At 37.7% G+C, this 25783-nt stretch overlaps 1 protein-coding gene across 4 annotated transcripts in view; it reads left to right on the top strand.

The window, feature by feature from the left end:
- Positions 1-25783, top strand: part of CLYBL (citramalyl-CoA lyase) — a 167949-nt gene that overhangs the window by 128003 nt on the left and 14163 nt on the right. For 3 of the 4 annotated variants that reach the window (XM_051780642.1, XM_051780644.1, XM_051780641.1), the window contains exons 3-7: positions 10864-11052; positions 14571-14672; positions 16448-16541; positions 17889-18056; positions 23071-23195. In XM_051780642.1, coding sequence (XP_051636602.1) covers positions 10864-11052; positions 14571-14672; positions 16448-16541; positions 17889-18056; positions 23071-23195 — 678 coding nt within the window. Of the gene's footprint in view, positions 1-10863; positions 11053-14570; positions 14673-16447; positions 16542-17888; positions 18057-23070; positions 23196-25444; positions 25501-25783 lie in introns of all 4 variants that reach the window. The other variant, XM_051780643.1, reaches the window with a different exon arrangement.

The raw sequence follows: 25783 nt of genomic DNA, 5'->3' as shown, positions 1-25783 counted from the left end.
CGGAGGTTACAGTGGCAGCTGCCAAACAGACATGATGCTTGGTGGCAGTCTGGCAGCAGAGGGAGCAGCCACAGCCAAGAAAAGGGAAGGGAGTATCACCTGAGTCCCACCAGGGTTAACCTGCACCTGATGCAGGGGATGGGAGAGGGGATTCTGGATGCAGAAGATGTCTCTGAACACTCTGGGGGAAAAACTACCTTCTGTTCTCAATACCAAACACATTATTACTGGGGCAATCAAAAAGTGTAAACAGGTTTAGCAAGTAAAGCAGAACAGTTTCCCATAAAAAACATTTGTTAGATAAGTAGAACATATTTACTTGACTCTCTTTTGTCAGTCCTTCATTCAGATCAAGAAGGAGAATTATATCAAGTCAAAGGGACAAATAAAATTGCTAAATACATACTTAGTCCAGACAGTTACCCAATAATAAAGCAAATTGGGCAAAAATGCGAGAGGAAAGAAAAAAGTGAGGAAAAAAAAGCAGTTTAATGGGTGTGAAACTTGTGAATACTGAATTCCATTTTATCACTCTTGGCTTAAAATTAATATAAGATAAACAAAGTAGCAGTACTGTATGAATGCAATTATGTTGCTGTAAAATCCTTATTGTCCAGGAATTTCATTCACACAGGAAAATAAATTATACTGCTAGTAGCATTTTAGCAAACAGTTTCATGCCAGAGCTTTGCATCAACTTAATGTTATTGGTCTCAAATAAATCTGAAGTAGTTCCATCAGTACAGAAGCAAAGTCCAGGCTGACCCCAGCATCCACTCTATGTGTTCAGAAATGGTCCAAAGCCAAGCCCATCTTTTTATTAGTCTTTTACTGACTCTGCATTTGGCAGAATCATTGTCCAGGAAGTGACAGAAAATACCTGTTAAACCATATGTAAAGAATTTGAGCTCAAAACCTGACAGTCTACTTGAAGTGAATGAAATCCATGTTGGATTTGGATCGATATAAGAGTAGGTAACAAAGGCATAGGTGAAGAAGCCCCACATATTCAGAGTAACATTGTGAAGGGAACAATGTAAGTGAAGGCAAAAGTTGTGTTAGTCAAGTGATCAACAACTTAACAAGGTGCTCTGCTTCCAGATGCCCAGGTCGGTTATTATGCCTAGGTATGTATATGGATTATGGATAAATACATATGGATGTAAGAATGGGAGCTTGTAGTGTTGGTTGTTAAGGGATGCAAGCATTTTTTTGGATCCTACCTACTACTCTCCTTATTGGCACGAAACAAGTGAAATGATGGGTGCTTAGCTGGCTGACTGGTGGAAGCAAAAACAGCTCAAGAAGTTCCTATTTCCATGCTGCCCTTCCTAGCTACTTATTGTCACCCTTTGCCCTTGCTTGCAGAAATGCAATTGTTTGTATGACCAGCCTGTAAACAGGACTGCTTAAATGGTCTGAAATAAAAACAATTCTACTCTCCCACCCAGAAAAGCCTGAGTTTCTCTAATGGGATTGCTCCAGTGATTCAGTTTGCATCTTGGCTCAAGAAACAGTCGCATTGGAAATGCTTGCATGGGGAAGAAGTGGGGCATGGAGTGGGAATAAGCAGAAGAGGGTAGGAACTGCTTAGATCTTGCAGAAATAATCCCATGTTGATTTATTTTATCCTTTTATTGGGGAATATGCACCAACCTTACTTCAAACTTCATAGGTATTCCAGAAGCCACACTAAGGAGGACCTTCTCAGTCAACCTAGCATTTAAAAATAATTAATTTCATCAAAAAGTTGAAGAAAAGCTTAGGGAAAGAAATGTCACAAGTTCCAGTAACTTGTTCCACTGCTGTCAGGCATATCTAAATGAGGAACTTAATGAGGTTTTGAAGAAAACCAGTAATCAATTAAGGGTTCCACTCCACATGTCTATAAGGGTATGTATTTTATTATATCAGTACATCTATCGGTGGTGTACAAATACCATCCTACAACTGTAGGATTAACACGGGTGAGATTTGACCCAGAAAATAACCATGTTCTCAGGTCCCATTTTCAAACTGGAGAAAAAAATCTCAGTTCCTTTGACACCAATCACAGGTCTAGGCAGGGAAAAATTCACATTGTCAGGTTTGGTTTAGACCACAGAAAACAAGTGAAGTCATTTCTAAAAGGTTCTTACTCCTTGTCATGAATGCATGAGTCATGGAGGGTTTTTTTAATATTTTATTTTATATCAGGGATCAGTCTCTGCCTCAGCTAGTCACTGCTGATGCAAGGATATGTGGGACATGGCATTCTAGTGCTGTTTCCTCTCTCCCACTTCTGGGATGTGGGGGTGGAAAGAAGGGAGTGCAGTTGCTTTTGTACTAGTGCCCATGCTTCCAGGACTCTGCCAAGAGTGAACAGCTAGCTGTAACAGGCTTTATATCATCAGCAGGAGCATCTGAGAATATGTTGCCTGCAGGAGGTGCTAAAACCTGCATTTGGGGTGGAGTGGGATGCATGGGTTCCTTGACTCATCCCAGTCACCCATCCAAGTGAGCTCTCTATCAGAAGGAAGCCCTTCTGGTAGAGAAAGAAGAAGGATTTCTGGCAAAATACGGTATAGTGAGGTGGGGTTTTGTTGACATAAGCACTGGCTGTGAAACACATCTATAAAACCAGTTTGCTTTGTAGGAAGGCAAGAGTTGTGTCAATTTAGCGAGAAGCTTGTTAGATCAAAGTTTCCCATGGAATTACTGCAATTACAGGCTACTTCTACAATGCTAAATGCATCTGATCCAAGGAGAGATCCCTGCTGCCCTCACTAGTGCAACAGAGGGGTTTGAGCCCACGGCATAGGGGCAAATCTCTAGAGCAGACTAAGTGCAGTGATGGATAAGTAGCATACGAGTGCCCTGTGTCTCCACGTGGGGATTTGATGGACCTGTAGTATGATCATTTTTCTAGGTGTTTTTTCTTAATTTCCATCAGATGAGCAGGGTGGCATATCAGTGGGGGGGTTGTTAAACTTCATCCAAGGATATGTGCTGCATACCCTGGGGCATGGCAAGATGGCTTATGGGAGTGTTTGAGGGATCACAGGTTGTGTCACAGGACTGAGCAGGATGGAGGCAGTTGAACTTGGTACAGTCCTCCTCAAGCCACTCTTTGGGCATGATGCCTGGAGAGATCCATCTCTGAAACCACACCTGTGTTGTGATTTGGAAGAAACAGATGATTCAGTCCTCCAAAGGAGAGTCTGAATGTACATGAGCAGTTGTGCCTTGTGGGCAGCTGGGGTCCAAGACCTTCAGGTGAAGCTGGGAGCTATGTTATCCAATGGTACAGATTTTCTCAGAAGGTCTATAAATGGAAATTGATACTAATGGCATGATCTCACAAGGGCATACAGGACCACATAAAGTAATCTCTGCTTTAAAAAGTGCCTGTGAGATAAGGTGGTTTCAGAAGTCCTCTTCTAGATGGCTCAAGACCCCACCTGGTGCAAGGACTTCCTGGGAGCGCCTTACCCAGCATAAAATACCTGAGTGACCAGTTAGGGCCATGAATCCCCTACTAAACCCGTTGCATGGAAACATATGCATCTACAAGGTGACACCACTTAACGAAATATAAGTTGAAAATGAAGAGTTGAGAGGTTTTTTCGTACAATTACAATTTTACTATTAACATGACCTGTAAACACTTGGACTTAGGGCATTCAATGGGGTTTTGATCACATTACAGAATATTAACTTGCTAATTTACCAACACAGATTAGGCACGTTGTGAAAACTGAGATAAGAGCTGTTAATCAGTATTTGCACAACCAGAAAACATGCTCAGTTGTTCCAAGCTTTCTCATTGAAACACCTAGTTTTATTGAGACTGTAGGTAGACTGGGAAGAGTTTCTTCCAGGAAAGAGAAAGGATGAAAAATGCCATGGTACAGCTGACCTGACTTTCCTTAATGCTTTCTTCATTCCTAGGGGCTTCTAAGCTGCTTGGAGCAGACACTAGTTCCTTCAGTACAAGCAGACATAAGCCTCTGGTCAGTTGTTTTTTTTTTCTGAAAACCATTGTTTACTTCTCTTGGCTTTAAGTATTTTTTTCAATTAATTTATTAAATAATTGAGGCAGTAATTAAACAGTGCCTCTGACAGTACCCATTTGATGATCTTCAAAACGTTTGATCCATATCTCACTTGAATCATCGCACTTGAAATCAGCTGTTGAACAGGGATTGATAGTTTGCTAAAGTAGATGTACTTTTGACAGACATTAATGTATTTCACTATCAGCATTAACAAAAAGATGCATTTATAAAATTAAAAATGGATAGTTAAATGTACACATTTTCCATAATTATCCATTACATACTGCCAAGTAAATATATCTTAGACTGTTTTCAATTTTTTTTAATTTTTAAATAAAAAATAATCATAACATACAGTTCAGTTCATGTGCCAGATAAAAGAAAAGTATAACCTTTTCTTTTCTTTATTGATACATCAGATTGTGTATTTTGTGGCCTTATTTCATCATGCAGCAGCTCATTTGGACTGTTCAGGAAGACTAATTAACACTAATGCGTCTAAAGAATTTTCATTTGTGATGCTAATCTGTCACAAAACCAAAAGTACCCTCAGAAAGCCAGGGAAAAAAGTAATGAGACTACATCTTGCAGCCAGCTTAAATTACTGTTATCTGGATTTGTCATAATTGAAAGGTTGTTTACATCTCTTTTGTAAGTGTTTATAAAAGTTGGCAGACAGAAGGATAGCTGCCTACTTACATGAACAAAATTTTCATTTATTGAAGCTGTTGTATATAGTGCTGTCATTAAAAACCTCTTGAAATATTTCTGTACACATAGTTGTAAGGTATAATCCTGTCTGTGTTTATGAACACACACATGCACACATACCACACTGTATTATTTTTACTACTGACATATTTATACTCAGAACTCATATTATGTGAATATTTCTATGTGCCAGTTCATTTTAGCATCCTACTGGCCTCTGTTTAAATTTCTATGAGATATGTGCAAGTCAGAAAAATATCTTGATGACAACTTGTGAAAATGTCTTGCTATTGTACTAATATACACATCCTTGGATACTTAGGCTCAGAAGAAATGTATTGCTTACATAGCTAAGCACCCCTAAAGGTTTATAAGGATTCATGAGCCTTGGGTTGTGGACTGCTACCTGGGTGGACCTTGAGCTCTTGTTCTCTAGTTCTCCACATTCACAGCAGCTCAGGAGAGCCACCTGATCAGCATATAGGGAAATTGTCCAACTGTGATGATGTTGGATAGGCCCCCACCTAATATCTCCAGGATCCACATTGACCATGCTGGTAGAGGAGGGGAGAGGCTAAAGTTACATGGCGGCAAGCTGCTCCCAGCTGTTCCTAGACAGCTTAAGAGATCGTGTCTTTTAAAACCACAGGATATATATTGTTGATAGGTGCACTGATGTGTTCCTAAACCTTAAATGAAACTTCTAAGAAAATGGGCAAAGAAATTAGGTTTCCTCAGCAGAGCATAATTAAATTGTTGCTTAGTTCACAATGCTGATTATCGACGTTTGTGTCATTTTAGTGTTGCTAGACCATATACTGCATGTAAAGACAATTAGCAGAGCAGACAGAAAAGCAGCAGATGCTAGAGATGCACAGAGTTAGATACGTCATTATGTCATGAAGAATCTTTTTCAGACAAGAGAAAAGGTTGGTATAAAAAAAAAAAGAAAAGGCTTGAATAGACCAAATAATTATTAAAGAAATAATTTAAAGATTTCAGGAAAGAGTAGCAAAAAAATCAGTGTCTTGCATTACCCTAAAGCATGTGTTTGCCTGAACACATGAAAAACAGAGGAGAAACACTGACATACATGATGGAGACCCTACTCCCCCTCTTCTTCCCCACTGCTGCTCCTTCTTTCATTTAGGATAAGTTACATGGTGAGTTTGGTGTATTCCATGTTGAACCAAAAGAAAATGTGTTTTAAAATTTCCTAAGTCTTTAAAAACTCATTAACTGATTACCTGCTCAAGGATAACAATAAGAAAATATTTAATAACCACTTCCAGGAGACTTTGTGATGTATGCATATTTTACAACAGTTTTTCAGTCTAACAAGGCTAACTAGAAATAAGTATTTGCCATTTCAAAGATTTTTTTCCTCACAAGTACCTGATGCATGTAAGGTACAAGGCAAGTCTCATGAGACAAGCACCTCCTGCTCTCAGAAATGCTCTGCCCCACAGTTAAGAGTTCTCTTTGTTTCCTTAAAAACAAATGTAATTTGTCTTTTTGCTTGACAACCTCATTTGTGAATTTGAAACTAAATGAAATATCATTCTGTACGGCATCACTTCACTGATGGAAAATTAAGCATGCAAAAAATGTCAGGCTTTCCTCCTGCAGAAACTCAATTCCGCACAAAAGCCACTATGGGTATATAATATATATGTGCACTTCTGCGAAATCTTATTTGAAAGGCACATTCGTAGGGCAGGCACTAATATAAGTGACAAAAGATTCAGCAATGTCAAGTCCTGTAAACAAACCGCTCCAAGGAATTAACATTAACACATAATTGTATGTTTTTATCATGTCAGACCTGTCACAAAAAAAGAACTTCAATTGTGATTATAGTAATTAATTTTTCCTCTCCCATTTGAAATATGCCAACTTATTATGGCAATGGGGATGATAGATCCTGGCCCGCCATTTCAGCGCATCACATATTTATATTTCCATATGAAGAATTATTACCAAAAGATTTTAACAGGGTGAGATCTATACATAAACATATCTTTAAGTATGACCACTATCTTTATAATTAAGACCTGAAGGTCTTTAGAAAAAAAGAGGGTACAACTAGGCAAGAATGTTAAAGCAAAACGGAAATTTTGTCCTCAAAATCAGGTAGGTCTAGAAATCACAGTGCTGGAAAACTGATTTCTAGGGTATCATACCAGTTTGAAAAGAAAGAAGAAAATGTAATTTTTCCATCTGCTGTTAATCTGACCATCTTTGCTTCATTTTTGCTGTATTAACAGTGTGTCCAGAGTGAGTGGGTGGCTGAGCTTCCAGCTCATTGGCATTCCTTCTGTTTTGAAGCAGAAATTTCTATTTCATGACATATAACTTAAAGGAAAAATCAGGGGAAATAAAGAAAAGAAGGAAAAATGAAAAGGTACTGATTCAGCCGATAGGAAACTGTTTCTAATACTGTTAACCAAAAGCACCTATTTAGGTGCGCTTATACTGTGTAGTTTTATAAATAAGCCCAAAGGGCTCCTTCTTTAGCACCACCCCCTTCCTCAAGTCTCGCGCTCTGCCTGCCTGATCCCATCCAACAGTAGAGCTGATACCGCACTAATCCCCGCAAGTTTGGGACTAATGAACTAACTGCTGGGCTGCCGCCACGGAGCTTGGTCCCAAACTATACTGTACTTCACACTCGATTTATTCTCCAGATGGCGAGACCGCGCAGCCCTGCCGCGAGGGACCACCTCTTCCACTGGAGTGTAAAAGTGGACGGATGTTGTTTTCTTTGCAGATTTGATAATTCAGAGCTAGAAACTCTCGAGAATGGTTAGTTATTAGGTTTAATGGGTGCCAGTCGAGCCAGCAATACGCGTATTCCCAATTTTTATTTCAGGGTTTGTGTGTCTGGGTAGCAGTGGATTTGTCAGCAATGCTGTGTCACCAAAATCTTTATCTTCTCCAGTTGGCGTAGCTGCACGTGGTAATGAATATCTTCCTGTGTCCTCCTCAGAGTCAAACAGAAGGGATACTAAAGTAGCCACCCTGAACAACTTTTTTTCCCAGTGGGCTTTCCAACACAGGTTGCAAATTTAATATCTTTAGTAGTACCACAGTTTACCATGAAGCTCTCTGTTGTCTTTCTCCCTAGTTCAGTTAAGAACCCTACTCATGCAGGACCCAATGAGGATACCATCATCCCAACCTGGGCATGGAATAGTTTACTTAACAATCAAGTTTATTTCTTTCTTAACTATTCTTTCATGACCAAGTATTATCTGATGTTGTAGTTCTTGTGTGAAGAACAGGGCAAATAACTTCTTTCACCATTCCTTAAAAATTCTCATTTGCTCATTCTTGGCAGTGTCTGAAAAATGTGTTTATTTCTGCATCTACTTCTGTAAATATGTTATTATGTCAAGGACTACTTTTTTCTCTGTTTTATGTTAAAGTAGTTTACCTAGCTTAGAATTTTCGCTTTTTCATTAATCCTACCATAAGAGTAGCACCTACATTTCCCTGTGTAACAAGGCAGAAAGGGCTCTCCTTTCCTCCATGGTTTTAGATTTAGTCAGAGGTTTTAGCATATTTTTTTTTATTTACCCATGAAATGTTTTATTGGAAACCTGCGTGGAGAGCTGATACACCCCACGAACATCAATGGGATTTTCTCCATTGTAGGAAGGGTCGGCACTGAGTCAGCCCCATCATGAGCTCTGGCTTTGGCAGCCAGGTGCCCTCAGTTTGTTCCACAATTAAAAACATAAATTGAATCTTGATGTGGAAACTGCAGTGATAGAAGTACTATATCACGGAAGGGAAATGTTTCCATTCCTGGAGTATCTAGGCAGGCAGATCTAAAATGTAGCGGTTCTAAGAAAATGCATCAATTCTCAACCTAACAGATGGCATGGGTGTGTTAACTAACATAACAACATATTTTCTATTAAAATATGGGGAAAAAACAACAACCCCCTCCCCATGTTTGTTGGTTGGTATAAATTCAGTGAAGTTGTTGGTTATTTTTGGGATATGTACCAGAGGGATGCACATTTAGTTTATGTAAATTGATAACAGCAACAGCCTGTTAATAAGTGTTTTGTATGGAAATATACCTAGAAAGACATGATCTGTCTTTTTTGGGAAGGGAGTTTGCAGACTGAGGAGAAAAAGAGATATGAGACGATCTATTACTTGTTATTATATTCTGGGGAAAAAAAAATCACAACAAATTAGTTTGCAAGTTTGCTAGAGATGTGCCTTCATTTGGAATTGGATGCTGCCTTAGTGGATACTTTGGAGAGATCTCTCTTTTGTAAATTGGATCGGTGTGTGCTGAAACAGTGATAATCTGACTTTAATTAAAAGCATAAATTGGCTTGGAGTGTGTTTTTAAGCATCATATCCAGAAGCTTTCAGCCCAGCCCTAGAAACCCATTACCTCTGGTTAGAGAAGGAAAACATAGGGGACTTGTATTACCCGGTATTAGCATCATATGGTTCGGTTTACCTAATTTGGAAGAGTCATTTTAGACAGCTATGCACCAGAGCTGTCTTCCAGCTGGACATGTTTGTACTAAACTGCATACATCTTTATGTGGCTTCCCTAATGGCCCCAGACAAAGTCCATTCACAGCAGTTCAAATGTTTTGGGTTTCATTTTCCAAAGATTACATCTGAACGTGCCCCCTGATCGCAACACAGGGATACATTCATGGGCTCCTTGTGCCTGTCTGTCCGATTAACGGGCATATGCTCCCAACCTCGGGAGAAGCATGGCTAGTAGCCCCAAGCTGAAGGCTGTTCACTTCAGATTTCATTAGCTTTCTGCTTCATTATTCCTTCCTTTTAACCAGTTAGAGCCATCAACTGCTTTGCTCTAAACTTACCCTAATTATCAGGGGTCCCAGCCCTGTAAATCAGTACGCTGCAGAGCTGTCTTAAACTGGCCTGGGAGACGCTGTTCTCATCGGGCCTGACAACTGTAAGCTACTGTTCCCTCACACTGTTTAACTCAGACCACACTGGGAAACCACCTCTGCTCCTCTCACTGGCAGAGATTTGTATCCGTCTGGTTTAAATCTACTGTCATGTGCTCTCTTGCTGATTGGTATTAGCCTGGATATTAACTTTGATGATTTTTTTTTTTATTATTATTTTTTCCCCTTGAGTTTGCCTGTTTTCTTGAAAAGCTTCCCTATTCAGCGACTGCATATTGTTAAAGTCATTACTGAACCTCCATGAGTCAGGAGCTTTAAAGTTTTATTAGCCCCATAAAAACTCTTCACAAATGAAATGACTTTTGATAAGTGTGCATTTTGACAATGCGAATTTGTTAGGGGCTGTTGGTGAGTGGAAGGAATTTGGGGTTGAAACTGTAGTTGGCAGGAAGCAGGGAGCCCAGCACCCTCCTTCCACCCCTACCCCTTTCTCAAGGCCAAGAAATTCACTTGATTTCAGAAAAGCATGCAAGTATTCTTCATGGAAATCAACTGTTTAACGGATTTGTAAATCTGCATTCACAAAGCAAGCTACCAGGAGAAGCATGTGTTTTTGGAGATTTTGTTTTTTGCCAGCAGAATATCTTTTTATGAGGTTTAAGAAAAATCTCCAAGTTATTTCAGTGTTGTTTTCACATGCGAGTTGTAAACTCTACTACTGGCTTTAATACACTTTGAATACATGCAGAAAAGGAAAACCAAAGATGCATATGTACATCTGTGCTTATTGATGTCCAGGCAATACAGAGATGAATTACAAAAATTAGTTGTTTTATGCAGATTTAATAACATTCCATTTTTTGAGACAGTAGATAGTTAGTGCAACACATTTTCTTAGTGTAAAGATTTGCGTTTGTTAGTCATGTTCAGCAGTAGCAGACACAAAAGTCTTGTTTTGGTAGAAACCCTAAGCATTTAATTTACCAGTTATAAAGAAACAGTAAAGTGGAAGGTAAAATTGCAAGGTGCTGGTGACGACTGCTCCAAGAGTGACAGTCATTTGAGAGACACCAGTATACTGGCTGTCCAGCTTTTTCCCTATGTATTTCAACAAGTTTTCTTCTCAGTGACTTTTTCTGTCAATAGAAAATATTCTTTATTTTTCTTTTCTTGTGCCTCTAAACTCATATATATTGTAGAAAGAAGCAAGACTGGCCATTGTGAAAACCCTTGAAGAGTTTGACTTTGGCCATGCCGAAAAATGTGTCAGGATAAACTCTGTGTCCAGCGGCCATGCAGAAGAAGATCTAGAGGTACTTTTGCAGTCCAAGACCCTTCCTTCAAGCATGATGCTGCCAAAGGTTGAAAATGCTGAAGAAATAAGATGGGTGAGTACCAACAACACAGTAGTTTTTGACTGAAGCTCTTGGGCCAAGTTCACACAGGCACAGACATGAATGACTCTAAGTTAAGGGGAAGGCTGCAAATATACCATATAATGTTGTTGCTTGGCTAAGTTAGTTGGGAAATGCATCCACTTAAATGTGTGTGTGATGTGTTGTATAAAAAACATATATGGACCATGTTGCATTAATAAAGAAAACCAGGTTTATTTCTCCCACGGTCAACCAAGAACCAATATTGCTGTCAGAGTTCATGATCAAAAATAGAAGAGTAAGTGCCTGATGCTTCTCTAACTATTCTAAAAAGCAAAATTAGTGTCTGTCCATGAGCCTTAGTTACGTGCATTGGAAGCAGAAGATGGGAAACCATGTTAGCGACATATGAAAAAATGGGTTTGGGGGGAAGGTCACTCCTTGGGGCAACTGGAGGAACAAACAGGAAGCTTTTAACTAGTGTTTTTAATTAGCACAGATATTATTTCCTGAACAGTTCTCTATTTCTTCCTTTTTAATTGCTGACAGGTGTGTTTGTTTCACAACTGACTTTTCAGCCAATAAAAACCTGAAATGTAAATGGTTAGCATGTCAAATTACTTAAGAAAACTTTGAAATAGGCCTAATTATGCTATAATTGTTTTAATTGTCAAAAAAGAGGGACACTTTTTTAGATATACCATTATTGCTGCAACATGACAGTAAAGGAATAATGCTTAATTATTCACTTTATATTTTTGCAAACCATTAGACAAGCAACTAGCAAGTGTGCAAGCTGTGATGAAAGGCAGACAGGCATATTAGGATCTATTTTAATCTCAGCATCTAACCTTGATCAAACCATGGAGATCAGGCATGAACGTACAGCTGAGCACAGCCCGATATGCTGAGGGTGTGACAAGCCCCATCCGTTCTGTGGCGCTGCCCCTTTGGCCTCTGCTGCTCATGATGGAAGGCACACCATCCCCTTCCACCAACATTTAATTAAATTAACCAGAGTATACCTCTCAGGGTTTACAGCCATGTAAGTGTTAGACGTAACTTGTCAGTAATGAATATTAATGATACCAAAATGGCAGAGCCCTTGCTGCCACCAAGTAGGTTTTGCAGGGAGGTGGGATACCAGGGCTCTTTGTCCCCTCATCCTCTTCCACCTTCCCTCTCACTAACTTTTATTTCCATCATGGAAAACAAGCCAATCCCAGCAGCTTCTGCCTCATTGTCCTCCTTTCGCTTCCCTCTCCCTTTGCCCAACCTTTGCACACAAAGAACACACTCTGCTTAACGCCACTACCTTCTTTTTCCAATCTACCCAAAATTCACTCTGGCATGATTTTTCAGCCTCCCAGAAGCTGTTTCTTTCCCTCCACCCGCTCCCCTCCCTTCATTTTTATTTATGTGCAGCAGAAAACCTGGAGGCTGATGCACAACTAAAAGATGGGCTTACTTGTTTTCTTTTGTGTGAGAATCTCTTGCTTTCCTTTTGTCCCTAGTGTGGGTACTTGTTTGACTGGCATGGCTTATTGGACTATAACAAGCGTAACTCTCCCTCCTTTGTAGCGGGACAATTCTCCCACAAATCCTGACCAGTGTGCATTCTTCCCAACACACTATTGGGTGTGCACTGGAATTGAAAGAATTGCTGAGGCCTTGCTACTTCATCCCCTCCCCAAGCTTTGTGGTTTTTTTTTTTCCTCCGCCTTCTTTTTTTTTTTTCCCCTTTCTCCCTGAAATGAACACTTTACCAGGCCGGAAACATTTAATCGTCTCCTTTGGAAAAAAAAAAAAAAAATTAATTGAAACTTCTCCACTCGTTACCTTTTGTATTGGTGCTTATTGCAAATCTTTTACAAGGGAGAGGAAGGGAGGCAATATTTAATTAAATGTACTTTTTTTCTTTTTTTTGCTTTACCTTCAAAACAAAAGATAGCAAAAATCCCAGGAGCATGACTTTTAAAATACTGTAAAATAAAACAAACCCTAACTTGCACCTAAAATATACACACAGTAGCACTTTACAATTTTTTTTCTCTTAAAAAAATAAAAAACAGATAGGAATTGTAAAAATATATGCTGATACCATTATATTACCTCATTTTTTGCATTTGCCTGGGTCAACTTTACTGTTTTCTGTCACTGTAGTACCTGCCATACTGTACAGAGTGAATTGCACTGATTTTTTTTTTTATCTCCTTGCACATTTTTGAGTGGAATTCTCTTCTCCAAAGAAAAGTTACAGAGAGGGCCAGAGTGACGATGAAAGCAGGAATGGGAAGGGCAGAATTCTTCATGGAAGAAAGCTGTGATTTATTTTGGCCTAATTGTAAAGTTACTGCAAATCGCTGCAAAGCTTTTTTTTTTCTCAAGATCTGGGTGATTAGATTTTTCCTTCTTTTGGGGAGGGGTGGTGGGGGGAAGCTAAAAGGGGAAATAACACCTCTAATCCAGCTTCTGGTAAATAGGCTGCCAGCTTTTAAAATGAGTTTCCTTTCTATTAGTCAGAATATTATGCTAAGCCTTAAGCATTAGTTTTTTATGTTGCCATAGCAGCCTTATTCCTGCAGGGTTGTGACCTGCGATGATTACAGTACAAAGCTTATAGGGTCTTGAAACCCCCTTTGAAGATGAAAAGTCTTTGATGGTTTATATTTATGCAAATCTCTTAGATATGATTTACCCAACTGAGACTGAATGGAGAGATGATTAAAATTCCCTTTCCTTTGATATCCATTAATAGTCGAATATTCCTTAAATTTAAAATATATGCATGTTATTTCTGTCTTTATTTACTTACATTTTTGCAGTACCTGCAATATGTTTATCTTGACACAAATTACGCGATCTGGACAGATATAATAGATTTACAATATAGGGCTGAAGGTTCCCCCCCCCCTTTTTTTTTTCCTTTTGAAAGGGGAAAAATCTGTGCAAGAGCTTTTGTATGTTTCCAGATGATAGATTTTGGAATTTGGGCTACCCCACTGGCAGCTCAGAGCTAGCTGTGAACTGGTCTCATGGAAAAAATTGGCAAGCTTTGGTCTTCAAAGAATTAAACTTCCTTTTTAAGGCCTTCCTAGGTAAGCTAAAAAATTATGAAGAAAAGCCTATTGAACAAAAGGGTAATGGTGCCGTAATGAATAATACGGATGCCACTTAGAAGGCTGGGGAGTACTTCCAGTGCTGGCAGTGCTGGACCTGAAACAAAACCGGACCTCAGGTACAGCAGCACTTCATTGTTTTCCAGGGCCCGCGGATTTGCATTGCACTAAGCCAGGGTGAGAGGTGCTAAGCCTAGATTTTTTTTTTTCTTGCAAACCAACCTCCAAATGTATGGGAATGCTGCAGTTTCAAATCACAGACCTTGTTAAAAGCTGCTTTAGTTTTTTTAATTATCAGATTTTGGGGTGGAGAGAGGTGTTCGTTATAGTCAGGTGAATATTTAACGTGTTATATATACAAGTAGACTGTTCTTTTTTTCCTCTCTGATAGCTCATTCTGTCTAGTTTTAGTTTTCAGACAAATTCTTACATCATCTAAAAGGCCGAACACTTGTAGAGCCAATGAATTTTATCCCCTTTGTGGAAACTGCAATGGGCTTGCTCAATTTCAAGGTAAGCCAGTCTTGAAGTGTTCATATTTTGCCATCTCAGCAAACTAGGATAAGCAGAATACTCCTCAGCCTCTCCCTAATTTCACCAAGGAAGAGAGGTTAAAAAATACTAAACATATTGTTCAATCTCCAGAAACATTTGCACGTTGAACTCTGATGTTTGTATTGTAAAGGCCTTCATAAATTCAAAATATTCCAGTGACAGAACAGTTCCAGACAGTCCATGCCAAATAACAAAACCTCTCTGCATTCCTGTTATTGTTTTGAACACACTTGGAGTGGAAACAGGCTTCTCCAAATATTTGGAATACTCAGTGTTACAGTACACTTGGCTATTTAGTAGCTGTCAGACTCAACTTCTGTATAACATTTAATTAGATAAAAGAGTTAATCGTCCTTTCACTATTGCTAAACTTGGATCTTTATAATGGTTTCTACTGATAACATTACAACCAAATTCCATGGTATAGTTTCTTTGTGCATATGATGGAGTGTTTAATGCTAATATTAGAACTATAATTAACTTTGAAAATATCTGAAAAACATGCTCATTTTTTAGAGTAATTTATAAATTTCATTTTAATATAAATCACTCCCCCACCTTTACTATTGAGTCCAGATTTTTCAGAAAGGCAAGGCAGCATGGTAATGAAAGCGAAAGACCGTGTGCATGGACAAGAAACTCTGTGTTCCCCTCCCATGCTCTAAGGGAAAAGTTTCAGACCAGCTGAGGACACACAGATCAGAAGTACCTCCAGAAGTACCGGCAGGCCTCACAGGCAGCCTGCTCATTTGATACAGCCATTTATCTTACAGCACACGCTAACCTATCTAGGGGCATAATAAAGCAGTAACCAAACGGACACGCTCCTGTCCAGTGTACAAACAAAGAATTAAATCATATTTTGAACCATCTGAGGTTTTTCTTCACCTACAGTATTTCATAGTGGAGGTTTAATATTGCAGTTCCTGATGTTGGCAGGAGAGTTGCCTTTTAAAGCACTCTGTTAAAGAACAATTTTGTGTCCCACCAGCTACCTTAGAAGAACACCCATTAGTAGAGCTGGTAATGACATCTGTCTCTCTCCAAGTACCTTAGCCTTAAAAAATACTTATATTATCCAAACATCGATATAAAATAGCACTGTTACTCTCTTCTTAGAGTAATATTTTTCTTACTTTTATTTTAATGCTTTTCTGCAGCACTTGTTGCATTTTTAACTTCCGTAGCTAATTATTAGTTATATGTAGCAGAAGACTTTAAATTGGCAATCCTATAAGAAATCCTTATATCCTATAAGGAATCTACAATAATTCTAAACCATTCATATTTATTTCATAAAAGAGATTCTCATCTTTAATGATGTTTGTCATGCAGATATATTGCATGTCAAACTAATCAAATTTAATACTTTTTGCTTGCTTTTAGGCAGTATTTGCCAAATGTTTTGTTTCTTATTGCTACGTAGATATCTGAAGTAGTGATCACAGTAATACCCAGGGCATTACGTTAACCAGAAGGTGGGGAACCTGATATGTTGTCCTGTATTTATGTTGTCCAGTCTAGGGACAGAGGTGCTCAGGGAAAGAAAAATACTTTTTCTCTTTTGCTGAGTCATTTTAAAACAGTGTGCATAGTCAAGCACCTACCACGGCTTTGCTTAATAGGACCAAATTTCGCTGAAGTATTTCAGTAACACTGAGTTGCAGTAATATCCTCTGTAGTCTCTCCATCCTGCATTTCTGTAGAAATTAATACTCTGTTCTCATTTGAAGGCTGTCTGTGAAGAAGCACTGAAAAAAGGATCCCAGGTTGGCTTTCATTTGGACGCAGTTGTCTTTGGAGGAGAGGATTTCCGTGCCAGCATAGGTTGTTACTTGTCTCTTTACTATAAATGTTTATGTATGGCATTTGCATTGGAGGAGCCCATGGCATATCCAACAGCAACAATGACAACACTTGATTCTGCATTTTATGTTTTCACTTTTCTCATTAATTTTTTTCAGTGCAGAATGTATCATTGGCAAATTAAAACATGTAAAACATGGTCCCTGGGTTTTACAGGGCACTGATACTTACTTGTGCTTCTTGCCATTCAGCACCAAAAATTAATGAGAAAAAAAACCTGTTGAGTCACTGAAATAATTTTAAAATATTATATAAATAAGCAATATGCACATGCTTTTTAGAACTACATTTAAAAGTTCTAAAATTCTGGTGTCTGCTTCATCACTTCTTCATAGACAACTGTCAGTCAGGCTTTTGATATCATGCACAAATAGTCTTCTCTCCATTTTGCTTTCATAAATGTACTTAAATATGTCACATGTCAATATAGCCACATATTCACATGAAAGCACTATTAGCCTTCCTAAAAAATAAAAAGTGCTTCACCATTTCTTTTATAAGAGACCACTTAGCTTCTGATTCAGTTTAAAAATAAATATAAAAGCACAGAGCTATCAACTTCTAAATTAAAAATAAGTATGTTAATGTAAAAATTAGCATTGCTTTATAAAATATTCCTTACAAACTGGAAATCTGTGTCTAAATAGTGACATTATTATTATTATTTTTTTACCACTAGTCTTCACATGAGCATGTTGATTAGCTGGTGCCCTGTGAGCACACGAATTCTCATGAATACTTTTGCTTCTTCTCAGAAGTCATCTACCGTCATTTTTTCATTCAAATACTAAAGCTTAAATATTCAGCTTAGGACATCAGTTGTGACAAGAATCAGAACGAAGGAAAGTGCAATTCTATTCACAGTGTGAATTTTTTAACCATTTAGTTGGACCCAGTATATCAATTTTTGTAGAGCTTCTCTTGCTGTAATGCTTCTCCCTGTATATGCAGTAAATACTAAAATCAAATAATTACTTCATTTTAGTTCCAAATCAGCAGTCCTCACCAGAGAAAGCTTACACTGAATTCAGTCTTACAACTTCTAATTTAAACCAAATCAAAATGTGAATTTATGAGCTAGTGTTTCAAGAGATGGCTTTTTTTTTTTTTTATTTTTGATAAAGCAGCATTTTTTTTCCTCAGAAGAGTATCATTGTGGCTATATAGCCTTACACCCCTCTTCTGTTTTCTAAATTCGTTAAATAGCATCTCAAACTTTACTGTTTTTTTTTTTAAACAGGAAATATTTAAAGCAGAAAGGTTTAAAAGACTCTTGTCAGCTGTTCTTTGTTTTCATTATTTTCATAGGTGCAACAAGCAGTAAGGAAACTCACGATATTCTGTATGCCAGGCAAAAAATAATAGTCACGGCAAAGGCATTTGGCCTTCAAGCAATAGACCTTGTTTACATCGATTTCCATGATGAAGAGGGGCTCCGCAGGCAATCAAGAGAAGGTGCCTCAATGGGATTCACCGGTATGACTTTCTGCCCATGTCTTAAAATAACGCGTATCTTCTTCATTTTAAATATATTGCTACATTTACTGTAGCTTAGACAAATAACTTGATTTTTATTTCAGGTCGTTTATTGAAAAACTCATTATACCAAGCTCTTCTATGTTTATTAGTATCTTAAAAATTGCAGATGGAAATTTTACCTGAAAAGTCACAGGCTGCTTTTTAAAACCACATCCCATGAAGCGTGTGACTGGTTTTGAAGAGAAGTTGGGGTAGAGGCTGTGCAGTGATTCATCCCATCACAGAGCATGGGAAAGGTGATACTGTACTCTGCAATGGCCACTCAACAATTGCAGCCTTTTCTCTTTGTTGTAACTATGGCAGTTGTTGAAAAATACTTTTTAGGCAAAGGAGGAGAGAAGCAAATGTCGTATGCTAACTGTTAGGAGAAAGTTATTTTCTTGTTATTTTCTTTGATTTCTTTCTCATCCCCTGCCAGTAAGTGCTGGTGACACCTATGGGTATTGGCAGACAGCAAGAGCAGCAGGTTCCTTGCCCCAGAGTCCTGTAATGCAGCCTGTTACACTGTGATTGGTGTACCAGGTCACTCAGACACCCTGTTGGGACGGTGCAGCCACCAAAGTTTGTGGTTCTGCAATAGCAAATAGCCATGTAACACGTCCATTAGAGAATTCTAACATACAGGATGAACATTACATTATCTTTTCTCTAACCATCACTTAGAATATACATACAGTACTAGTACATCCCTTAGGTTTTTATTAACAAAAGCATGGGTCCTGGTAATGCTACCTAGCAAACTCTGTTTTTACAGTTAGCTTTACATGATATCTTAAAGCACCAAGCAAAAAACCCAAGTGTTATTTTAAGTGACTTCGGCATGCCAGTGAAAGAATAGCAATCAATGCTCTTCAGCACAAACTCTGCTTTACTGTCTGTTGAGCTTTGCAAAACCAAATATTGTTTCAGAGGTGAAATGGCTAGCTCCTCACAGCTACATTATCCACGGCCATGTGGACTTCCACCCCTCACTCATCTGCCTTTGAAGTTGGAAAAATAATAGAGCTGCTGAATGGTAGCACCTGCTGACGGCTACCTACTCTCAAGCAATATTTCCTAGCTTAAGGAAAGGCTTGATTTTTGAAAAAACATAGGTATCTGAACCTCCTGTTGACAGAAGATGGAGTTGCAGATGCCTAGCACCTTTGAGAGCACTCTTTTTGAATGCTTAATGTGCATTTAAATACTTAACTCAGGCTGCCAATTTAGGAAATTTAGAAATGCTCAGCACAACTAGTGTTGATGGTGGTTTGGACTCCACTGACTTTACGGTGGAAGTTGTCTGACATTGTCTGACAGGGTTCAGACAGGAGAAAAATAAAAAGGTCACATGTGGAGTGTAAAGTGACTTTCTAACTTGGCCATAGATGCGTCTTGCCTTTCCATACAAGGAGTAAAGGTCTGTAAAAGGTACAGACTTCATTAAGGTGAACTCACTGCTCCTGCTCTTTGCCTCCTGCTCTTTGCCTCCTGCCTTTCTGCAGGAAAAAAACACATTTCCAAAATCCAGCAAACAACCTGACCATAATATCATAATATCATAATTAGAGACAGGCAATACTGACTTTTCTGATTTGGTGGTGGGGGGAAATTTAAAAATCTGTTTAACCTAAAACAAAACAGCATTTTTTCATTTTATTTTGTAAAAAAAGAACAAAAATATTTTAGGTCAATCTAAAACCTTTCACTTGTTCTTTGTTTCTTTTGCTTGCAGTTTATCTAATGCTTTTATAATTTTTCTTGTTTGTTTTGATTAAAATAAAATGTAATTTCAAAACTGAAAAAAAAATCTTTTTTCCCAAACCTATATAAATGAAACATTTTAACATTTCCAATTTCATTCATCACAGAAAATTACAAATGGGTCTTAGCTTAATCCATGACCTTGTATAAAGCAGAAGTATGTACATCGTATTTGTCACTGATGTAAGGGTAAAGTACTGAAATGTCACCTTAATAACAAGTCCAAAACGTGCAATTCTTCTAATTTTTAAATATATAAGGTCCTTTTCTGCTACTTTTTCACAAAGAATGAGATGACCTGAGGCTTCCAAATTGCTCTCTTAGCTGGAGAACACTCATTCATTTGTATGCACAGGGCTGAATTCACCACCCTCAAAAGCAATGCAAATCTAAAATATTCTCTAAAGGTATATATCCTTAGATATCCCCATATTACACCAGTAGAATTTACCTTAGTGTAATCAAATATGTTCACTCAAGATTAAACAAGTGAAATAATATAACAATATAATAATAATATAACAAAGAATTTACCAGATATGTAATTACTGTTGTGGACCTCACTGTTTATTGTAACTAAGTTTTCTTTTCCAGTTATCTTAAAAGCAGCCTGGTTTTCCTTCAGCGAGTATATTAACATGAAATCAAATGTTTTCAAATGTAATTTAGCCAAATTAATAGTCCTTTCATATGTATATGTATATATATTTATTTATATACATATATAGCCATAGACACACAGCAAGATGTTTTACAATGCCAGTACCTGTGGACTTTAAAACAGTGTGTTGCCTATATAAACAGGCATAGGTTTTAGAAATGTTTATGTAAAAAATTAGGTAAACCTTGCCATACACTTTAACAGACAACTTAGTTATTATATAAAGTCCTGTGCTACAGGCTGAGAAGCCAGATATAAATACAAAACTGTAGAGGTTTCCTCTCTTTTGCAGTCTTTTGTAGAAGACTAAAATGACACCATCATACAGTTACCTCAAAGACTTGACAGGTATTGATTTAAAGCACGATATATCAAGTGGTACTGTAAAAAGGATTTCATGGTCATAAATTTTAATGTCTTCCAATTTTGCACTCTCTCAGTAACTTGTCAATAACAACAATTCTGTTTAAAATATTTGCTTCGTTCCTGCATGGCATTATGTCTGTTATACAGTTATTTGGATACGTAGTCTGTGACAAAAATCAACCAAATTCTATAAATCAAAAGTTAGATTATATTCTCTGTAAATTTTTCAGTAGTGTTTTAATGATAAAATGCATAGCTTACTGCTACAGGTATCTTTAAAAAAGCAAATTTTTTTACAAAAATGTTTTACACTTTAAAAATCATATTTATGTATTTTTAATTTTGTTATAATTATAGACTGACTTTAAATATAATTTAAAATATAGTCAATATTTTCCCCAGAAAGTTAAGCTCCTTAGGATTTTTCAAGAATTGTTGGTACACATTTCAATTTTAGAATTAGTAGCTTACCTAGTGAGAATTTGTTACATTACAAAGAAGGAACATCATTATCTTAATAATGATGTCATTTTATTAAATTGACTAAAAAAACCTTTAAGTAGACTTCATGTAAAAAGTGTTGGCTTTAAAAAAAATCTCTGTGTAATTTCTTTCAAAAAATATAGTTCTTAGGGTTTTAAGTTTTTACCTATTCTTAAACTATTTTTAAAATAGTTATGGAATTGAAATTTCAAACTGAGTATTTTTTTGCTTGTAAAATCATAAACTAAACGTTATTTAATAGGAAATAAAATTGAGCCACTTATGGCTTTTTAGCAAAGGAACACAGCAACACTGAAAGACTATTTCTTTGCTCATTTAATTAAGTAGATTTACTTTGTACTCCAGGTTATCACCCACATGCACTGTAGTCTGATAAAAGCAATCCCAGGGTTTTTTTGCCGTGGTTATTTCATTGAAAATACGTGTATTTCTGCAGTACACGCATGAGGCTTCTCAGATCAAGTGGTGGGCTGATTTCTAAAGTACAGCTGGCTTAATGTCCGTGAGAACAGAGGAGCAGACCCCGTTGTGCAGGAAACCTCCGCAGGTCCTGACACTCCAAACTTTTCCTTGCGTGCAGGTCTCGCTCCCGCGAGAGGCTGCAGCGGGCGGGCGGACGGCAGGGATGTGGGACCCGTGGTCTGCAGGGCACTGCTCACTTGCTGGCAGGTTGGCAGGATCAGGCTCATCCCTCTAACTAGTTTTGTTATCTGGCACCGAGGAGGGTTATTAATTCCACGGGAAACTGGGAATTACGGTAGCCTCTCTTTATTAAAATACTTTGAAAGCAAACTGCAGAAATCACACCGGTCTGTGAAATTCACATAGAAATGAACTAATAATGTCAAAAGTTGCACTTTTAAAATTAGCAAACAAATTAGACATGTATTTGTTTTAAGGTAGCTAAATACAGTCACGGATTAAAATTGATTATGTGGCTGTCTATTCATGTTTGAAAATCTCTAGTTAAAAAAAGGCAACATCTATTTTTATTTTTTTAATTTACGTTTATACAAGAAACGATTAAAAAAACCCTGCTTCATAAAACCTCAGGGCACTGCTGGTAGTTGTTTAGCGTACTGGTGACTAAATAAATATTGCAGCCTACCTGCAACTGCCAACAATTGCAACAACAACAGTTTAAACACCATTGAAGATTTTATGATACTAAGCCAATACTGAGAATTTAGGGCATGATCCTTAGGTCACTGGTAACTTTTCAGTCCTACAAATCTCTCACCATCTTCTTCAGATCTCATTTTCTGAACACACTTTAATACAACTTATTTAAGAGTGTCTGGAGCTGCTATTTATATAGTTAATTCAGAGATGCATTATACTTAAGTGTTATTGGCTGCCCCAGACAAACAATTGCACCTGAAATGACTGAGAGAAGAAGTATGGATCAAAATGGGGAGGGAGGAGAAAGAATCATGAGTTCTTTTAAACTATACTGAATGCAAGCATAGCACAAGATATTTTTATTCTTAAAAAATTCTGGCAAAAAGCTATCTACCTCTTTTCCAGTTTTAAAAATAAAAAAAGAAATCAAGTAAAATAATTAGTTAAAGAGCAAGAAAGTCTGCAAGGCATATGAGAGCCTCAAGTGGTTGGAACATTTTGCTTGAACATCTGTTTGTCGATGCATGATTCTGGTGTTATTAATCTTCTTTGTAGGTAAGCAGGTGATTCACCCCAACCAAATTGCTGTTGTCCAGGAACAGTTCTCTCCGAGCCCTGAAAAAATAAAGTGGGCGCAAGAACTGATTTCTGCTTTTGAAGAACATCAGCAATTAGGCAAGGTAAATATTCTGTTAATATACCATAGTGGAAAGCAAATCTGAATAATATTTAAGATTTAGAAAGGCTGGGGATGGCTCTTTGCATTTATCTTATGAAGTGTGCTGTAACTGAGAGGAATGCTTATGAAATCTGTCTCCGAATAGACTATAGACTATATTTATTATAAATGTCTCACTTCCCAATATATTTAGAAATAGAACTACTATCTTTTCTTTCCCCCCATTTTAACTTTAATTTTTTGATTACACAGCCTTTTGAGTACCTGCATATCTCTACGGCTTCAGTGAATTAAAACTGATTCTCCATTATGCCGGAGAATCACAGTGTTACTGTCAGATGAAAATATTTGCGACCAAAAGACAGGTAGCCTGGCAGACAACTCGGACTGCTTGTGCACAGACATCATTTATGGAAATAAATAAATGGATTAAGAAGCCTTGGATTTCTTAAAAAATCTGTGTCAGTAGACCTGTTTCACTTTTGGGGGTTTGATCCTGCAAATGTGCTCAGTAGTGAGTGAAGGTACTTTTGAGAACAACTGCTTGCAGATTGTGGTTCTTAATCGTTAAAAATGGGAATGTTTTCTGTGCCTTTGTACCAATTGCTGGACCTGAATTTTGGATAGAGGAGAAAGCAAATTAACACTAGAATATGATTGTTCCTAATTTAGTGCATCATTGAGTCTCACGTTTCCTGCTCTGTGGGTTTCTGCTATGTAAATATTGCGGTGGTGATGCACAATCTGTCTCCACTTTGTGCCAGTAATACTTAAATTAGGGGTCGCCTGAAGGAAGATTTTATGCTAGTTGCAGCATTGTCAGTTAATTATCTTAAAGGTTATTTGCTATAATCCAGTTTGCCTCTTTTTGAAAGAAAAAAAAAGTTGCAGCCAAATGTATTTATCTTAGTTGCAGCCAAGCCTGGGCTAGTTAAAAAACGAAGTCCCAAATCAGAACAGGGACTGCAGATGAGCGGGAATAGTTCACATGTGCTTGTGTGACATTCAAGCAGGAGACAAATCCCCCCAGTCGTGAAGTTCATCTATACGATTGTGCATAGGGTCTCTCTTTCTCTGGTGCCATATAAATGTTTTCTGTACATTTTTTTTTCTGCTTTCTGATGGGTAGAAAAAGATTGGGATGTGTGCCTTCCATGTTCCCCTGCATTTCTGATACTACAGATGTTGTACATTAAAAATGCTGTAAAGGTCAGAACAGAAATTATGCTTTCTTCTCAGTAAAAGTCTGACAAGGTATTTGCTATTGCTCTGCCCTTCTCTTCAGTAGGCTATCGCATCCCCTTTGTGGTTTCCAGTACAACCATGACTGTGATATTCGGGTGCTGTCCTGAGCAGTGATTTCAGGGTCACTATAAGGATGCTGTATGACTGTATCTCTTTGTTCTGTTCCCCTTGGCTTTGAAATGTAGCTTTCTACACGCAAACAATATAGAAGTAAAAAATGTGTGACTGGTTTTGCCCATTATTCCGACTTACAAAGCTTGGCTCCCTTACAAAAGGCTCATTATAAACATACTGCTAGTGCAAATGTGTAGGCAGGTAGATGCAGAAAGAAGAAAGTCAAACAACATACTCAGCCAAATATTGTTTATGTTTCTCATGTGTTCAATACTATTCATTCAGCTGCATTTAATGTCAGAAACTCATCTAAGGAATACCCCTGTCATATGAACAGTCAGTTAGGAGACTGAACTAAATTTAACTCTAGTCCCAGTATTACATTATCTCTGAGCCAAACATTTAATGTTGAATAATTTTGTATTTGGTAAGCATTAGTCTTTGGATTTGTTTTGAAGCTGCTATTTTACTGAAATAATACTGGGGGGGGGGTTGTCTCTATCAGCCATTTGGGTGGGGTGAGGGGCTTTTGCGTTTGGGGGATTTTTTTCTCTTCATAAATGTTTTTTAAATAGGTTATAAAGTCCTGTAGTTAGCTACCAGAGCAAATTTGCTGAGGGTTTGTGGTTTGGGCTATTTTTTTAATCAGCCAGGTTGCATGCTTCATATATTTTTGCACGCAGCCATCTATCAATAAAAAAGGACAGGCAGGTTAATATGTGAATTTCTGGATCTTGTAGCACTGTTATATTACCAGACTTTATAACAAAATTGGAAAAATAGTTTTCCATGTAATGCTGACAACTCCTTAAGCGAGTTTATAATTTGCTATTATGATTGTGTCAATAAGAAGAGCTTGGACCATCTGATTACTTAATATTTTTTTCAAAGCAAACATATCTCACTGAGGGATCCTCTCACTCTGCATCCTAGTGACATGCTAAAATGTAAGTAATAACTCTTCCCCTACCACCTCCTGGCAAATACTCCACGCAGCGGTTTTAGTAATCCTCATGTCCTAATGAAACACCTCTTCTGTTTTCCTTTCCCTTTTATTATATTAAAGTGTTCATGTCAGTAAGACTAAAAATATAGCTGTGATTAATATGGTTGAGACTTGCATGGGTTTGCCATGTTATTAATGAAAGTTGAAAGCCTGGAAAAAATAAATGTGAGGGATTTGTGCAGCTGTTTGTGCGGTAGATAAGTTACTAGTCTGCAGTCTCTGGG

Source organism: Manacus candei, unplaced genomic scaffold, assembly GCF_025592945.1.
Source record: "Manacus candei isolate 608988 ecotype Guabito, Panama unplaced genomic scaffold, ASM2559294v1 h1tg000014l, whole genome shotgun sequence".
Lineage (NCBI taxonomy): Eukaryota > Metazoa > Chordata > Aves > Passeriformes > Pipridae > Manacus > Manacus candei.
Note: the sequence above shows the minus strand (reverse complement) of the source record. Positions and strands in the feature narration are given on the sequence as shown.